Source organism: Peromyscus californicus, unplaced genomic scaffold (assembly GCF_007827085.1).
Source record: "Peromyscus californicus insignis strain IS unplaced genomic scaffold, ASM782708v3 Scaffold_23__1_contigs__length_62951481, whole genome shotgun sequence".
Classification (NCBI taxonomy): domain Eukaryota; kingdom Metazoa; phylum Chordata; class Mammalia; order Rodentia; family Cricetidae; genus Peromyscus; species Peromyscus californicus.
Window position 1 is genome coordinate 38,808,808 of NW_026294534.1, and position 15,994 is coordinate 38,824,801.

At 43.1% G+C, this 15,994-nt stretch overlaps 1 protein-coding gene across 2 annotated transcripts in view; it reads right to left on the reverse strand.

The window, feature by feature from the left end:
- Wwc2 (WW and C2 domain containing 2) overlaps positions 1 to 15,994 on the reverse strand; it is a 180,961-nt gene that overhangs the window by 100,409 nt on the left and 64,558 nt on the right. For both annotated transcript variants that reach the window (XM_052752268.1, XM_052752269.1), the window contains exon 2: positions 8,774 to 8,883. In XM_052752268.1, coding sequence (XP_052608228.1) covers positions 8,774 to 8,883 — 110 coding nt within the window. The remainder of the gene's footprint in view (positions 1 to 8,773; positions 8,884 to 15,994) is intronic.

Genomic DNA, 15,994 nt, shown 5'->3' on the forward strand with positions numbered 1-15,994 from the left:
GGACTGGGTTCAGCTCCTCAGTACTGACACACGAAGTTGGGAACAGTGTGCTTCTATAATCCCAGGGCTAGCGAGTGAGGCAGATCCCCGGGGCGCACTGCTGGCCAGCCAAATCAGTGAGCTCCAGGTTCAGCAACAAAGAAAGACACCTGACAACAACCTCTGGCCTCTAACACGTATGCACAGATGAATGCACACATACACAGATGCACACACCACACGTGCACAAAGATGCATGCAACCAGACGTGCACACTAAAGAAAGAAAAGAAAGAGACGGTCCTGGAATGATATATCTACTTAGGAAAGAAAGCACCTCAATTTTACTTCACACAAAGCTCGAAAATAATTTGGTGTGGAGCAGCAATCTAAACTGTAAATGCTTCAGGAAAGATCTACAGTCAAAAGCAGAACATTTTACAGCTTCTCAAAGGAAAAGAGATTTCTTAGAACTCAAAAAGTAGGAGGTGTTTTTAAAAATTAATTGGACTTTTGAAATTTTCAGCTCTTCAAATCTGCTGTAAGGAAACTGAAAAGAGAAGCCATGGGTAAGAAGAAAAAGGTTCACAAGATTTTAATGTAGAGAACATGAAGAGTTCTAGCAACTCATTATTGGATAAATGACTAAAAACATGGGCAAAATATATGAGCAAATTCTTCACACACACACATTCACAAGCAATGGCAATGAATACATTCAGAGATGTTCAACATCGTTAGCTGTTGTGTGATATTTTGTTTGCGTTCTGACAAAGTTTGCCTGGAGATCAGGGGGCGGAGCTAGCTACTAGTTAACCACAGAGTCTAGGCAGTGGTGGCACACACCTTTAGTCCCAGCACTCGGGAGGGAGAGACAGGATCTCGGCCCCCCATTTGGTTGGAGGATTTCTAGTGGCTGTGGCTCTGCTTTCGCTCATCTTTCAGCTTTCACCCTCGGTATCTGACTCCGGGTTTTTTTGTTTTTGTTTTTGTTTTTTGATAAGACTAAATAGGAGGACACAAGCCACAACTACACAGAGACTGTTGCACACACCTGCACCAGGAAGTTTAAGAGGACAACAGAACACGAGCAGACGGCAACCGGAACTCTCCAGGACCGAGTGACGACAGTATCACAGGCTCACACGTGTCTCGGGTCTTCACACAATACATGGTGGTGTCTGTCCACAACAGGCAGCTCACAGAAGGTTCATTCACAAAAAGCAACCCCAGATATCCATTCCCAGATACAGCCACCCAGCCATATACTACTAGGGAACACCTTTATACAACAGTGTGAACGGATCTGAAGTGCCGTTCCTAGAACCTTTAGAAAAAGGCAAAACTAATCTTTGGTGGCAAAGATCAGTTCCCACTGTGTTGCCGACAGGCTGATTGCCAAGGGCAAAGACAGAACTCCCTTATGACTAAAACTTGGTCTTTACTGAGACGGCAGCATACTTAAAATGTACATTATGTACATAAAAGTTGATTGTAGCCAGGCGGTAGTGGCACACGCCTTTAATCCCAGTACTCGGGAGGCAGAGCCAGGCGGATCTCTGTGAATTCGAGGCCAGCCTGGTCTACAGAGCGAGATCCAGGACAGCACCAAAACTACACAGAGAAACCCTGTCTCAAAAAAAGAAAAAAAAAGTTGATTGTATAATACTACTGTAATTGTATCCATAAAAAAACTTATATGAAGCCGGGCGGTGGTAGCGCACGCCTTTAATCCCAGCACTCGGGAGGCAGAGCCAGGCGGATCTCTGTGAGTTCAAGGCCAGCCTGGGCTAGCACGTGAGTTCCAGGAGAGGCACAAAGCTACACAGAGAAACCCTGTCTCGAAAAACCAAAAAAAAAAAAAAAAAAAAAAAAAAAAAAAACTTATATGAATTCATTGGAAAGACAACAGCACCACACAAAAAACTCCATTCTGAAAACCCCAAGAATCTGAACACTTTAAATAAATGGCAAACTCTATCATGTTCATGGTATCATAATAATCGCTCTTCCCAAATTACCTATAGATGGTATCAAACGTCCAAGAGGCTCCTTTGGGAGAAACTAACAAATTGATTCTAAAGTAACTACACCTATGAACCTATGATCATGATCTAGAATCACCAATACACACTGGAAAATGAACAAGAGCCTGAGGTCTCTCATTCACGACTCACTGAACATTCACAGTCCTCGGAGGCATGATAGCCAGAGTACAGAGAAATACATAGTTAAGTGGAATGAAGTAGTCACACCATAGTAAACCACTTCTGACCTAGGCTCTAAATCAACTCAGTGAAGAAAATAAAAAGGGATCACACAAATACTGCACCATAAAAACTTAAGTCCAGAGCCAGGCAGTGGTGGTGCAAGCCTATAATCCCAGCACTTAGGAGGCAGAGGCAGGTGGATGTCTGTGAGTTTGGGGCCAGCCTGCTGGTCTACAGAGTGAGTTCCAGGACAGCCAGAACTGCTACACAGTGAAACCCTGTCTAGAAACTGACCCGCCCCCCCCAAAAAACACCAAACAAACAAACAAAAACAAAAAACCCTTAAACCTAGGAACAGTCATGGGAGCCTTTACCACCTGTGGAGATTTCTCAGGCAGAACTATCAACCATAAAGGAGAAAAACAGGTGTGTAATGAGCTTCATCAATATATATATATTTGTTTTATATATATATATACATATATATATATATATATTTGTTGTTACCATTATTAAATTGTGTATGGTGTGTGTCTCTGTGTGTGTGAGAGTGTGGGTGTCTGCAGAGTCCAGAAGTGTCACAACCCTTGGAGCTGGAGTTAAGGACAGTGTGAATGCTCGTGACCCAAGCGCCCAGCACTCAGGAAACTCACAATGGACAGGAATCTAAGGCCAGTCTAGCTACACAGTAAGACTTTCTTCAAAAAAACAAAATAAAGATACATTTTTAACATTTAAAGAGGAAATAGAAATTCTCCTTCTCCCCAGGTGGTGGTGGCACACACCTTTAATCCCAGCACTCGGGAGGCAGAGCCAGGCGAATCTCTGTGAGTTCGAGGCCAGCCTGGTCTACAGAGCAAGATCCAGGACAGGCACCAAAACTACACAGAGAAACTCTGTTTCAAAATGCCCCTCCCTCCCCCCAAAAAAGCCTTCTATAACAATGCTCACAGCAGCCTTCTTACTAATAGCCCCAACTAGGAACAATTTCAAATTCAAAATAGATTTTTAAATGGAATACTAATAAGCAATAAAAAGAAATATAATATATTGATGTCATAGAAGAATATAAAGGAGGCCATGAAGTCTCTAGGTTTGCTGTTTATTTTGAACTTAGTTTTTCTCATTAACATTCACTTTTGGCAAACTATTTACATATTTTGAATATGAGTTTCTTGCCAAATGTACTTCTAAAGAATATTCTACCATGCCATTGTTCAATTCATTAGGACAGTCTATTTTTCTTTTTTTTTTTTTTTTTTTGCAAGGACAATCTATTTTTAAAGCTTTATTTTATGTGATTTGATGTACACATGCCTGAGCGTATGTATATGCATCATGCCTGTGCCATGGGAGGCCAGAAGAGGGTGCTGGGTCTCCTGAAACTGGGGTTACAAGTGGCTGGGAGCCTCCCCTTGTGGCTGCTCGGAACGGAGCCTGGTCCTCTAAAAGAGCAGCAAGTGATCTAGTGTGTTGAGCCATCCCTCCAGCCCTAAGGAGGACAGGATTTTTTGTTTGTTTTATTTTATTTTATTTTATTTTATTTTATTTTATTTTTTGGTTTTTCGAGACAGGGTTTCTCTGTGTAGCTTTGCGCCTTTCCTGGAACTCACTTGGTAGTCCAGGCTGGCCTCGAACTCACAGAGATCCGCCTGGCTCTGCCTCCCAAGTGCTGGGATTAAAGGCGTGCGCCACCACCGCCCGGCTTTGTTTTTTTTTTTTTTTAAAAAACATGTCAAATAAAAGAATCTACTTCTAGTTAGGCAAGGTGGTACACGGAGGAAGGAGGAGGTCTGTGAGTTTGAGGCCAGCCTGAGCTACAGAGCAAGCAGGGCAGCCTGGGCTACACAGTGAGTTCTCGCATCTTAAACCATCCCACGGCAGCCTGTTACAGTGAGTTCTACAGTTTAAGCTGTGCTGGTGCAAATCTGAACAATGCAGCGTCAAGGAAGGGCTGACTGGAAGACAGAAACATTCTGTGTTGCTTGGGCTGAGAGCTACAGAGGTGACCAAATTCACCACACGTTGGTCAAAGTTCACTGAGAAACTATGTAGTGTCTGCACAGTTGTGTGTTGACAACACTTCCATCACTACAAGAAAAGTCACGGCAGCGCTGAGCTATGGCAAGTGTTCTCCTGGGGCCGGGGAGCCGGCCCAGGGATTAGCGCTAACTCACTGTGCTTTGCAGAGGACCCGTGTGGTCCCAGCACCCACACGGCACCACAAACCTCCTGTAACTCCAGTTCCAGGGGATCCCGTGCCCTCTTCTTGACTCCCCGGGCTTCTGCGCACACACGATGCACATAAACTCACGCAGGCTCACGAACACACACACACACACACACACACACACACACACACACACACACACACACAACTAAATCTTTTAAGAGTGACTCCCTCCTGGTTGTCATATCAACACTTCACAGACATTACACTCGCTTTCTAGGTAAGCACAAATAGCCTGTTCTTACGGCGGGCAGCCGTACACCCACCTCTGTAGAACGCAAACATGAAACATGCCCCAAGGCTACTTTCACTGTTAAGGTCAAATCCTTCACCGCTAATATTTAAGAGGGTTTTGCAGCAATACTATTAAGCAACCAAACTTTCACTGTTGCATTTTTTTTATCCAAGTAAGAGGAAATAATGCTGAAACTATACAATGTCAAAACACAACATATGTGTGGAGCAGCTGCTAAGAAGAGATAATACCATTTGCTCCCGATAAACTACTTTGCAGGAATGTCTCAAAGATTAATGAGATAGCAAGCAGCTCCTTCTCAGTAAGGAGACTACTTGTTGCTCACTCGGGTCCTTCGAGGCACAGTAAATCCATCAGGCCGCGAAGCCACAATTATATAATAAAGCAAAGTGGTGGTGGGCTTAGAAATTCATGCTCTGATAATCAAGGTTTTATATATTCAGAATGTTGCTTCCTGAAGTATAACATATGCTCGAAACGTACTTCAAATCCTTCCTTCAGAAAAAAGTCAGCTTTTCCTGTGTGAATTCCATTAACACAGGTCTCCCTTCCTGAGTTTACCGTTAGACAGGAATCCAAGGATGAATGTGTAAGATGCGGTTACTGCCTCCATGAGGCTCACAAAGGTGAAGAATCAAAGTGTAAACAAATCCAAGTACAAGATGCCAATGATTTAAATTTTCCTGTGTACCAAGAACTACAGAAACGAATGGGCTGCGGCACTTAATCCATGGGAGAGGGCCCTACGAAACCTCTTGGGAACAGAGGCATCCGAACACACCAATTCTAGAATGGTATGGTTGGTATTGAAAATGGACCTCTCGGAGAAAGATCCCACGCAATCCAGAGAAGCCAGGAAAAAGGAATGACCCATGGTGACACACCAAAGCAGTCAGCATTCCAGCGGTGCCTAGCTGTCACCATCCTGTGGTGTCTCCGACGGCCTCAGCAAGAGTGGACTCTGGGAAATGATGGGAAACGGTGAAAGAGGTGAAGTTCCCTGAGGCCATGGCTTGCAGGGAGTCTGGCTACGAAGAGGACTGCATCCAGTAAGGGATACATGCATGTCAAATCTTTTGACATGCTGACACACAACATTAGCATCTACAAGATTTGCACCCAAGAAACACACAAAACAAGTCACATGCACAAAAACGCAATGTCTATGTAAGTAATAATTTTGGGCTGGGCTTCATTCATAGCTCTCCTGGGGTGCATGTGAGCAGGCAGAGGCTGGACACATCTGGAAGGGATAGGTTTGAGGAGAAATTCGTTACTTGCTTCTTCATTTGTAGTTTGGGTTTAGTCATTTTGAGAGTTTCCAGTATTTATATATTAAGACAGAAAAATATAAAGTAAACACTGAAGGGCTGGGTGCGGTGGCCAGTGCTTTTAATCCTAAAGAGGCAGACATATGTCTGTGACTTTGAGGCCAGCATGGTCTAAAAAACAAGTTCCAAGCCAGCATGAAATTACATAAGACTATGTCTCAAACTCACGCGCAGGCGCGCTAGAAGAAACTTTGAAAATCAGTACAAAATGGCAAAGATACTGAACAGGAGAGAAGGATTAGATGGAGAAGACGTTAAACAGTACCCATGGGCAGAGTGAGGTCCAGAAAAAGAAAGAAAAGATAGCTTTGTAGGAGGCTTCCACAGCAAAGGGCTGTGGTGGGTGAAGGGCAGCTGGGGCAGGTCAAGTTCCCACTTGGTTACCATGACAGCTTATTTTTGTTGAACCTGTACAACTGGTTGGCTTTTGGTTTCCCAAATCTTACTTGATGGGAAGAAGGCTAATTTTATCCATCTAAAGTATTACAAAGTTAAATAGCTTTTTCAGATATTCCAGTGAATTGTGTATTTGCAGTTATGTAAGGACGTACCCTACTGTTTAAAATGAACTTAATTTTACTAAAATTCATCCTTGCCACTCTTAAAGAGCACGGCTTTTGATGGTTAACCACTGATAAACCATAACTGTACATTAGATGGAGGCAGGCGATAGATATTATTATAACTGTTTATAATACTAATACTAATATAATACAAGAAAATCTTATTTGAAAAACACAAAGTTGGGGTGGAGTGATAACTCAGTGGTTATGAGCACTGGTTGCTCCTTCAAAGGACCCAGTTTGAGTCCTGGACCCATAAAGCTACTCACAATCATCTGGAACTCCAGTTCCGGAGGCTCCAATACCCTCTTCTGGCCTCCTTGGGCACCAGGCACTCAAGAGGTGCAGATACCCGTGCAGACAAAATACCCACACACGTAACATTTACTTAAAAATAAACAAGTAAAACTTCAAGACCCCATAAATTAAAAGTTAACTTTAACAAAGCACAAAGTTTTAGCACTCACAAGGTGCTGAGTTCTCAGTAACACACACATACACACACACACACACACACACACACACACACACACACACACACGCTGTGCTCTTTGGAAAACTGACTTGGTACATTAATGTATCTGCTCTTTCTGCTCCTGAATCTCACCTCTCTGTAAGAATTCACTTATATTAAGCTATCTGGCCTCTCAAAGAAATTGGCCTAGCATTTAAGAGCATGCAGAAGACCCACTGTGGGTCCCTAGTACCCACATGGTAACCCCTACAGCTTCCGTTCCAGAGAACTAGATGCCTTCTTCTGACCACTGTGGCCACCAGCACACATATGGTACACATACATACATACAGGCAAAACTTCCACACACATAAAATATGATAAATAATTTTTAATTTATTACATACCTACATAGGGCAGCTATAAACCATCACTGGTGGGCATTAAGTGATATATTCTATAGAGATATAATTCCTAAGGATATCAAAGAGCACTGTCTGTAAATCTTTTGATGTAAGAACTGATTTAAGAAAAATAAGATAATAGGCAATCAATTAACTATGGATTCCCTGAAGTCTATAAAATAATTTTAAGTAAAATAAAGTGAATCATCCTGACTTCTGTGTATTACAATTATAGGCAATCAATTAACTATGGACTCCCTCAGGTCTATAAAATAGTTTTAAGTGAAATAAAGTGAATCATCCTGACTTCTGTGTATTACAATTGGAATAAACTTTTAAAGGGCTCAATAGAGACATAAATATTCATGTAAACATGCACTTACGTCCACACAAATGAATAAAAAAAACCTCCAAGAATGTAGTTATTTTTCCCCTCCTGTGCTTTGGTGTTTTGCCATGGAACTGGAGTTACAGACGGTTGTTAGCTGCCATGTGGTTGCTGGGAATTGAACTCAGTACCTCTGGAAGAGCATTCAGTGCTCTTAACCTCTGAGCCACCTCTCCAGCCCCCAAGTATGTTGTTTTAGAAGTATAGGGTTGGGGACTAGAAAGAAAGCCCAGCGGCTAAGAGCACACAGTGCGCTTGAAGAGGACCGAATTCTGGCCCCCAGCATCCGTATCAGATGGCTCACGACTGCCTGTAACTCCAGCTCGAGCGGTTCAGGGAATCTGAGGCTCTCTTCTGAACCCCACAGGCACCTGCACTCACATGCACAGGCACATTATTAAAAAATAAAAATAAATGTCTTTGTAAAAAGTTCATGGCCATGACAATTCTCTGCCTTGGCAGCACCCTGGCAGACTTAAAGGCAAGAGTTCCTCCTCAGCAAGCCAGAAGGCCAGGGGTTTGGGTCACTTCCACACAGCTATGCTGACGTCCAGATGAGTGTCCACCCCTTCCCAGCCACCAGGCCACACCAGCTTGGACTTTGCTCTACTCTTCCTGGGACAAGCATAAGAGAATTCCAATCAGAGGAGAAGGGTCATAGATAGAGGCACCCTGTGGCTGTAGACCACAGCCCCCTTAACCTATACTGGATTATAAACCATTGCCTGCCCAACAGACTGCCCAGACATCCTCATCCTCTGTCTCCATAAGAAAAGTTCTTTATATATGACCCAGGTACTTAAGTAGTCACTGGAGTTGAATACTAGTCATTAGAAAAAAAACAGCAGTTTAAAGTAAGGCAACTGACTTTGTAAAACATTCAGTGTTCTGTATGAGTGATGCAGGTTTTTGGAGGTTTGTTTTTTGATATACTTTATTTCACTAAAATGAAAACTTACTGTTGATGTGATCGATGTAGTAGGCACCAATCTGGGGGTCAAACCCTGCTTCCCATCCCCATGGCAGCTCATCCCCGACACAATCAGCGAAGGACAAGGGCTTCGTTAACCTACAACGAACAGGAAGAAACACACTGTAAGGTGTCCATCAAACCAGACACGTCAGAGCACACGTTAATTCCAACTGCGAATTAAGCGTCCAGGTTGCATTTTCGTCGAGTTCTCAATTGTCCCTAGAATTTGCATTATTGCATCTAAAATTTATTTCCAAATCTTATTTGTGTACGTGTGCAGGAGCATTCGAGTGAGTGTGGAGGTAAGTTGCCCTGGAGCTGAGTTACAGACAGTTGTGAACCAAATGACATGGGTGCTGGGAACCGAACTCTGGATCTCTGGAAGAGCTACAAATGCTTTTTAACCTCTGGACTGTCTCATTTTTCTTCAAAAACAAAATAAAAGAAGCAAATATTCAAAAATGTAGAGCAGATCATTCCTAAAACTAGAAGATAAATCTCTACAGGTGAAGCAGGCCATCTTCAGTCACATGATCCCAAGCTGAGCGTGAGGGGAACTGGAATCTGGAGGGAACACTGGAGCAACGCAGATATGCCAACAGAAATAAAAGCTGCCCCAGGATCCAAACGCTATCATTCTAGAAATGATATCAGCACTTCTGAAACAAAAATACGCAACAAGAGGCTGGGGGGGATGGTCCGTGGACAAAACACTGGTGAGGTTCAGATCCCCAGCACCCACATGGAAACTGAGGAGGGAGCAGACCACCTGTAATCCAGCGCAGGGGAGGGAGGGACTCCCCTGGAAAGCTGGCTGGCTGGACCATGGGATAGACGAGGTCCAGGTTCAACAAGAGTCCTTGCTCAGTTAATTAAATGGAAAACAAGCGAGAAAGACCTCTGGCCTCTACACACGTGTACACATAAGTACATGCACACTTCACACACATGCCGGCATGCAAACACACACTCACACCACAGTGAGTGAGTGTGTGTGTGTGTGTATGTGTGTGTGGTGACCTCTCTCTTTGTACATACATCTCAGGCTACTCCCATTTCAGACTCGGATGGTCTGACTGATTTAAATGTCTAACTGTGACATCTGCTGTAAGGTCTTCCAGAGAGGGAGGACACACATCTGACGGAACCAGGCACATCCGGTATTCAGACATGTGCCAACATGGTGTCACCTTTCAAAACGGCCTTACGCTTTTCTCTCAAGAGGACTTTCTCAAGACATAATCTCTTTAAGACTAGCTCTGCCTTATTGCCTCTCTCTTTAAAGCTGATGGGGGAGATTATATAGTCTTCTTTCCGCAGGATCGGGGTTTAGACAATTCCAGATTGACCTTTGCCCTCACAGCCCTCATTTTGCCGAAGCAGCCATGGCAGGTTGTGGTTGCAGTTTGGGACCGCCCTGCTGCGGGAAAGCCACCATCGGTCACCAAGTCTTCTGACTGAGTATGACTTCACGGCATTGGCATGGCTCTTCCATATGAAATCAGTCAGGGTCCCTTCTCCCCATGCTGAGGGGAAGCAAAACCTCAGACAGATGATTTCCCCCATCAGTTCATCTATCAGAACAGCAAAGCTCTTCATCTATGCCTCAGAAAGCTGGGGAAATGGCATGAGAATTCCCAACAGCCCCTCACGGACACAAAGCCCCGACACCTTTTTCACTCAGCCTTACTGTGGCATGAAATCTGGAAATGGCTTCGAGAGCACTGGCCTCTGAGGCCCACAGAAATCAATACTGAGGGTAACCAGCTCTAACACAGCCATGCCGAGAGCTTTCCTAACCGGGCCTCTCTCTCTCCTTGACTTCTCTCTAAAGGTGGTAATCACCCTGTCTCCACACACCCTTCCTGAAACTAACTACCTCCCCTAAGATTCATGTGAGGACAGAAAGGACTATACAGGAGCGGTATCCAGACTATCGTAAGTGGGTATGGACACAAGCTGGCATGAATTCTCCCATTTGCTCCTAAGTGGCACTGAATTGTGTTCCGAATCATCAAGCTATTGAACACTGCCCCCAGGACCAGCACAATCAACAGAAACACACATCTTGGATTCTGTGGTAGATCTACAAACTCTGGGTCCTAGCAACTCTCTGGGGATTTCGCTCAGGGATTTCTACTGCATGCTAAAGTTTAGGAGCCTCTCATCTAGAAGTTTAAGAGCTTAAAATATGGCACCAAAGAGATCCGGGTCCAAATCCTTGTCCTGAAACAAACTCATTATACTACCAGGGGCAAGTTACTTACTGCAAGAGCCCCAGTCTCTGATTTATTTTTATTTTTATTTATTTTCCCCAAAAAGGACATCGGGGGGGGAAAGTAAAATTTAAACAAGGGCTAGTGTGTTGGTTAGTTTTATGCCAACTTGAAACAAGCTGGAGTCATTTGGGAAGAGGGAGTATCAATTGAGAAAATGTACCAGCCGGATTGGCAGCAAGCCTGTGGTCCATTTTCTTAACAGATGATTGATATGGGAAGGCCCACCCCACGGCTGGGCTGGGGACCCTGGGAGTGTAAGAAAGCAGGCTGAGCCGGCCAGGAGAAGCAAGCCAGTAAGCGAGACTCCTCCTCGGCCTCTGCATCAGCCCCTGTTCCAGGTTCCGTTCTGGCCCTGGCTTCCCTTCATGGAGGACTGTGATTCTCCTTGAAGGGGGAAAAAATGGAAACTGAAATAAACTCTTTCCTCCCCGACTAATTTTGCTCTTCGTATTTTAAATTATAGCAACAGAACCCTAACTAAGACAGCTAGACAGTATAGGGCCCGGTGAACAGTAAAACTGTGTTAAGTTAAAGGAATCTCAAAGATGTTAAAAGCAATGTGTTCAAATGCAACCATTTGCCGAGCTTACTGTATAATCACAGAGGAAGTCTGGACTCAATTTGAGTTTTAAAAAATCACGCTGTTCGATTTGTTCTCAAAATCTGCCTTATGTCATAAGGTATGCCTTATGCCCAGGAAAATAACATTTTTCTTTTGATAAAGGGATTATATACCATATCAAAAGTTCTCGTGCCAAAGAAAGAGACCGTGTCTACGCCCACCACCTAAAGAACGCCTCTTGACCTCCACACAGCTGTGTGTCCAGAGCACCTGTGTGCGCTGTCCACCTCGATCTGGGGACTCTCGTCCCTTGCCATCTAATGGAGGCTGTCATGGCACACTGCGGCCTGAAGAGACGAGGAAGGAGACGGAGAGGCAAGGCTCAGTGACAAGAGGAAGGTCTTATACCTGGTACCAAATAATCGACACATGTAAGCCTGAGTATGGCACGCATATAGTCATTTCTCGAAAAAATTCAAGAGTTTCAGGAAGTGTGCTGTGACCACAAGCTGTGATGACGTCGCTAACATTTACAAATAATTCTGCGTTTTCCTTTTGAACTGGTTGATATGCACGTATTTAACTGCCACCGTTGTAGGAGCAGAATGACATTGACAGGTATAAATTTGACCGTGAACTCAGAGAACCTGTCCTTCGGAAGTTCTCATTCATGAAAAAGTTAATACACAATCTTCTTTACAGTTACTTCAAAAGTAAATGTCATGCTTTACTTTCTGCGTCTGTACAGCATAATTTTTGAGTACTCTATCCATAAGTGAAGCCACTAAGCATATATGTACAGATGTCAAAGTCTAAAGACTGAACCATCAGATTAGAGTACTATCCCCAGGGACAAGCATCCAAAACTCAAGTCGACAGCCCTCCTGCTACCTTGACAATGGACAATCACTGTGATAGACGAGTAACGTCTTTCCTTTGGTCTAAAAACACACCCCCCCCCCCGACCCTAACAAAGTCTCTATGTCTAAAAAAGGGGTAAATTTTTGCCTATAGTAACTGTACTACTACAAAAACAAAATAAACAAATCTCACTAGGCTACGTGAAAGAAAAACACAAAAAGTAACATTGCATGATTCCATCTCATACAGTTAATACATAATCCATAAGAGCAGAATACAGATAGACTAACAGTTGGTTACCAGAGGACAGGGAGAGGGTGGAACATTCAGACTCCTTACGGGTCCCGTGGAGAAATGGGAACCTTACTAAATACAGGTCTGGGTGACACAGTGCTATGGCTGTATTAAATGCCATTGTATTGTTCACATAATAATTGTTAATCCATGTTACATAAAGGTTGCCTCAATAAGTTGTTTTAAAGGGTAGTAACAAGTATATAACAAAGCCAAGACTCCAAATGAATAAAGTCCTTTCACAGGAGACAATAAATAATTAAAAACGAGGAAACATTCGACATCCCTAATAATAAAAAGAAACGCCAAGTGCAACAATACTGAGGCCGCATTTTAAGCCTATGAAGCTATCAAGGTTTGGCTTGGTTTTGTTTTGTCTGCATGAGGAAACTCAGTTCTGGTGATAATATAGGAAAAAAATCAGTTACTTCAGTCAAATGCAATGCTTTTATGAAACAATTTGGCAGTATTAAAAGCAAATAAACAAAAAAATAAATAAAAGAATTGGTCAGCAAGGTAGCTTCGCAGGTTCACAACCGCCGACTTAGTTCAATTCCTGAAACCCTTGGTGGAAGAAGATGAGAACCGACTTCCAAAGACTGTGCTCGGTCCTCCACATCTCCACAGGAGCCCCGTGGTATTCATTTTCATTCTCTCTCTCTCTCTCTCTCCCCCTCTCCCCCTCCCTCCCTCCCTTTCTCCCCTCCCTCCCTCCCTCCCTCTCTCTCTCTCTCTGCACACATTCAATAATAAAGTTTAAAAAACTCTAAATGTTGGTTTAATTTCCCCATCATGCCATTCTGCAGACCAGGAATCCTCGGCTACCTGCTCACCTGTACAGAAGTTACCACCCACAGCACGCTCTGTGCTCCAGGTCCCCCTCAGCCCTGCTCTTGCCCCGTGTCCCTAAGCACAGAGCCTGCCTCAGAGCATAGTCAGGATGTAATAAACGCTGGTTAAATAAATGACATTTAGAAAGGAAGGATTAGGGATTATAAATTATCCTTTTTGAAAATTTCCATTTATGGCTGGGTACAGCAGGCACATGCCTTTAATCCCAGCCCTTGGGAAGGAGGCAGAGGCAGAGGCAGGAGGATCTCTGCGAGTTTGAGGCCAGCCTGATCAGCATAGCAAGTCTCAGGACAGCCAAGGAAACATAGAGAGACCCTGGTTTTTTTGTGTTTGTTTTGTTTTGTTTGTTTTTTTTAAAGGTCCATCTGGACACATTAATAGTAAGTGCATTTGAGCAAATGACAATAAGAAGACTGGCGTCAAGGTGACACTCGATATATGGCCTGAACTGGGACAGAAGAGAGGAAATCTTCCAGTACTGCATCAAAATTTGTGATTTATCTTTATTTATTATAGTTATATTATAAATCAGAATGAAAAGCAAAACAGAAAACTTTGAAAACATAACAAAATGTGTCCTGGGGGTTCCAGTAATTGAGCAAGTGCTTTTGATCTTTCTTGTGCTTTTACTCCACCGAAGGAAGAGAGCAGACTGGTCAAGCAAACACTTTAACCTGACCTCTCCTCTCCGCTAAGAGCCAAGAAATATTTGCTTGTCAGATGACTTGGTTTTGAAAGATGGTTCGTGAATGTAAGTGGCCGTGCCAGCCAAGAAGGCAGGACCGTCAGCAAGATGAAGAGGACTTGTTCAATCACTGTCCAGACAAACGGAAGTGCGCCAAGATGGCCTCCTCCCGCAACCTGCGGCTCAACGCCACACTACGGAGCCCATCCAGGTAAGAACTGTCCAGGGAGGAAGAGTGGATGGAGAAGCGTGAGCACTCACACAGGGGATCTGTCGGGACAACACAAACCCACTGTCCATCTGGAGACATTCCTGCTACACCTCCTGTAAAAAGGCTGAGAAATGGCTAAAACGGACTTGTGTGACTTTTACCAAAACTGCAGAACTAAGAGGATTTTTTTTAAATCCCTTTATCCTTACTATAGAAGAGTAATCTCAGTTAACAATGTGATGCTTCCTCAGGCTGTTTACTATAAATAATCACATACATGCGTATAAATATTAAAAATACATAGGTTTTACAAAGTTGAGATCATACTAAATAAACTATACATACACCAGAGTTTTGAATCTCGACTTTAAAAACACATCCTTTAGGAGATGGAGAGATGGCTACGTGGTGAAGAGCACTGATGGTTCTTCCCGAGGACCCAGGTTCAATTCCCAGCACCCACACGGTGACTCCCAACTGCCTGTAACTCCAGTCCCAGGGGATCAGACAATGTCCATTAGCTTCTGAGGACACCAGGCATGAACAAGATGCCAAGACACACGTGTAGGCAAAATACCATACACATTTTAAAAGAGAAAGCCCCCTTTATATCCTCACTATACTTGTTCCTACAACAGAAGAGAATTCATGTGTACCCACATTCCACACCCCACCAGCCTGAAGATCGTCTAGGGTAGGGGTAATCTAATTACTACTCACGGAGGATGCCTTATCTGAAATGCTTGAGACCAGACCTGCTTCTGGCTTGGATTTTTTTTTTAAATATTGAAAGTACATGAGATAGTCTGGAAATGGGACCCGAGTCTAAACATGAAATTCATTTATGCTTCATATGCGACTTACACACATACCCTAAAGGTAATTTTATACAATAATTTTAATACTTGCATGCATGAAATAAGATTTCATGGTGTGGAATTTTTCACTTGTGGTGTTATGTCCCAGGCTCACAAGCGTTTGGATTCTGCAGCATTCTGCAGCAAGTTCAGACTTGAACTATGCACCTGTAGGGAGGTGGCCAGCTCCTTCAGCCTTTGATTTTCATTTTCTTTTTCTTCTTCCCCTCCTCCTCCTCCTTCTTCTTCTTCTTAAATTTTTTTATTCTTAAGAAATTTTCTGTCCATTTTACATACCAATGATTTTCTTCTTCTTAAAGTTGATCTACAGCAGCTTTTTACACATTTTGAATATTAATCTCTTGAAGTTGCAAGTATTTCATGAAGATACTATTTATCTCCTAACTTTGTTGATGAGTGAAGGGCTGTTTATATATATATATATATATATATATATATATATATATATATATATATATATATATATATATATATAATTTATTTATTTATTTATTTATTTATTTATTTACTTACTTACTTACTTACTTACTGGTTTTTCGAGGCAGGGTTTCTCTGTGTAGTCCTGGCTGTCCTGGAAATCCTCTG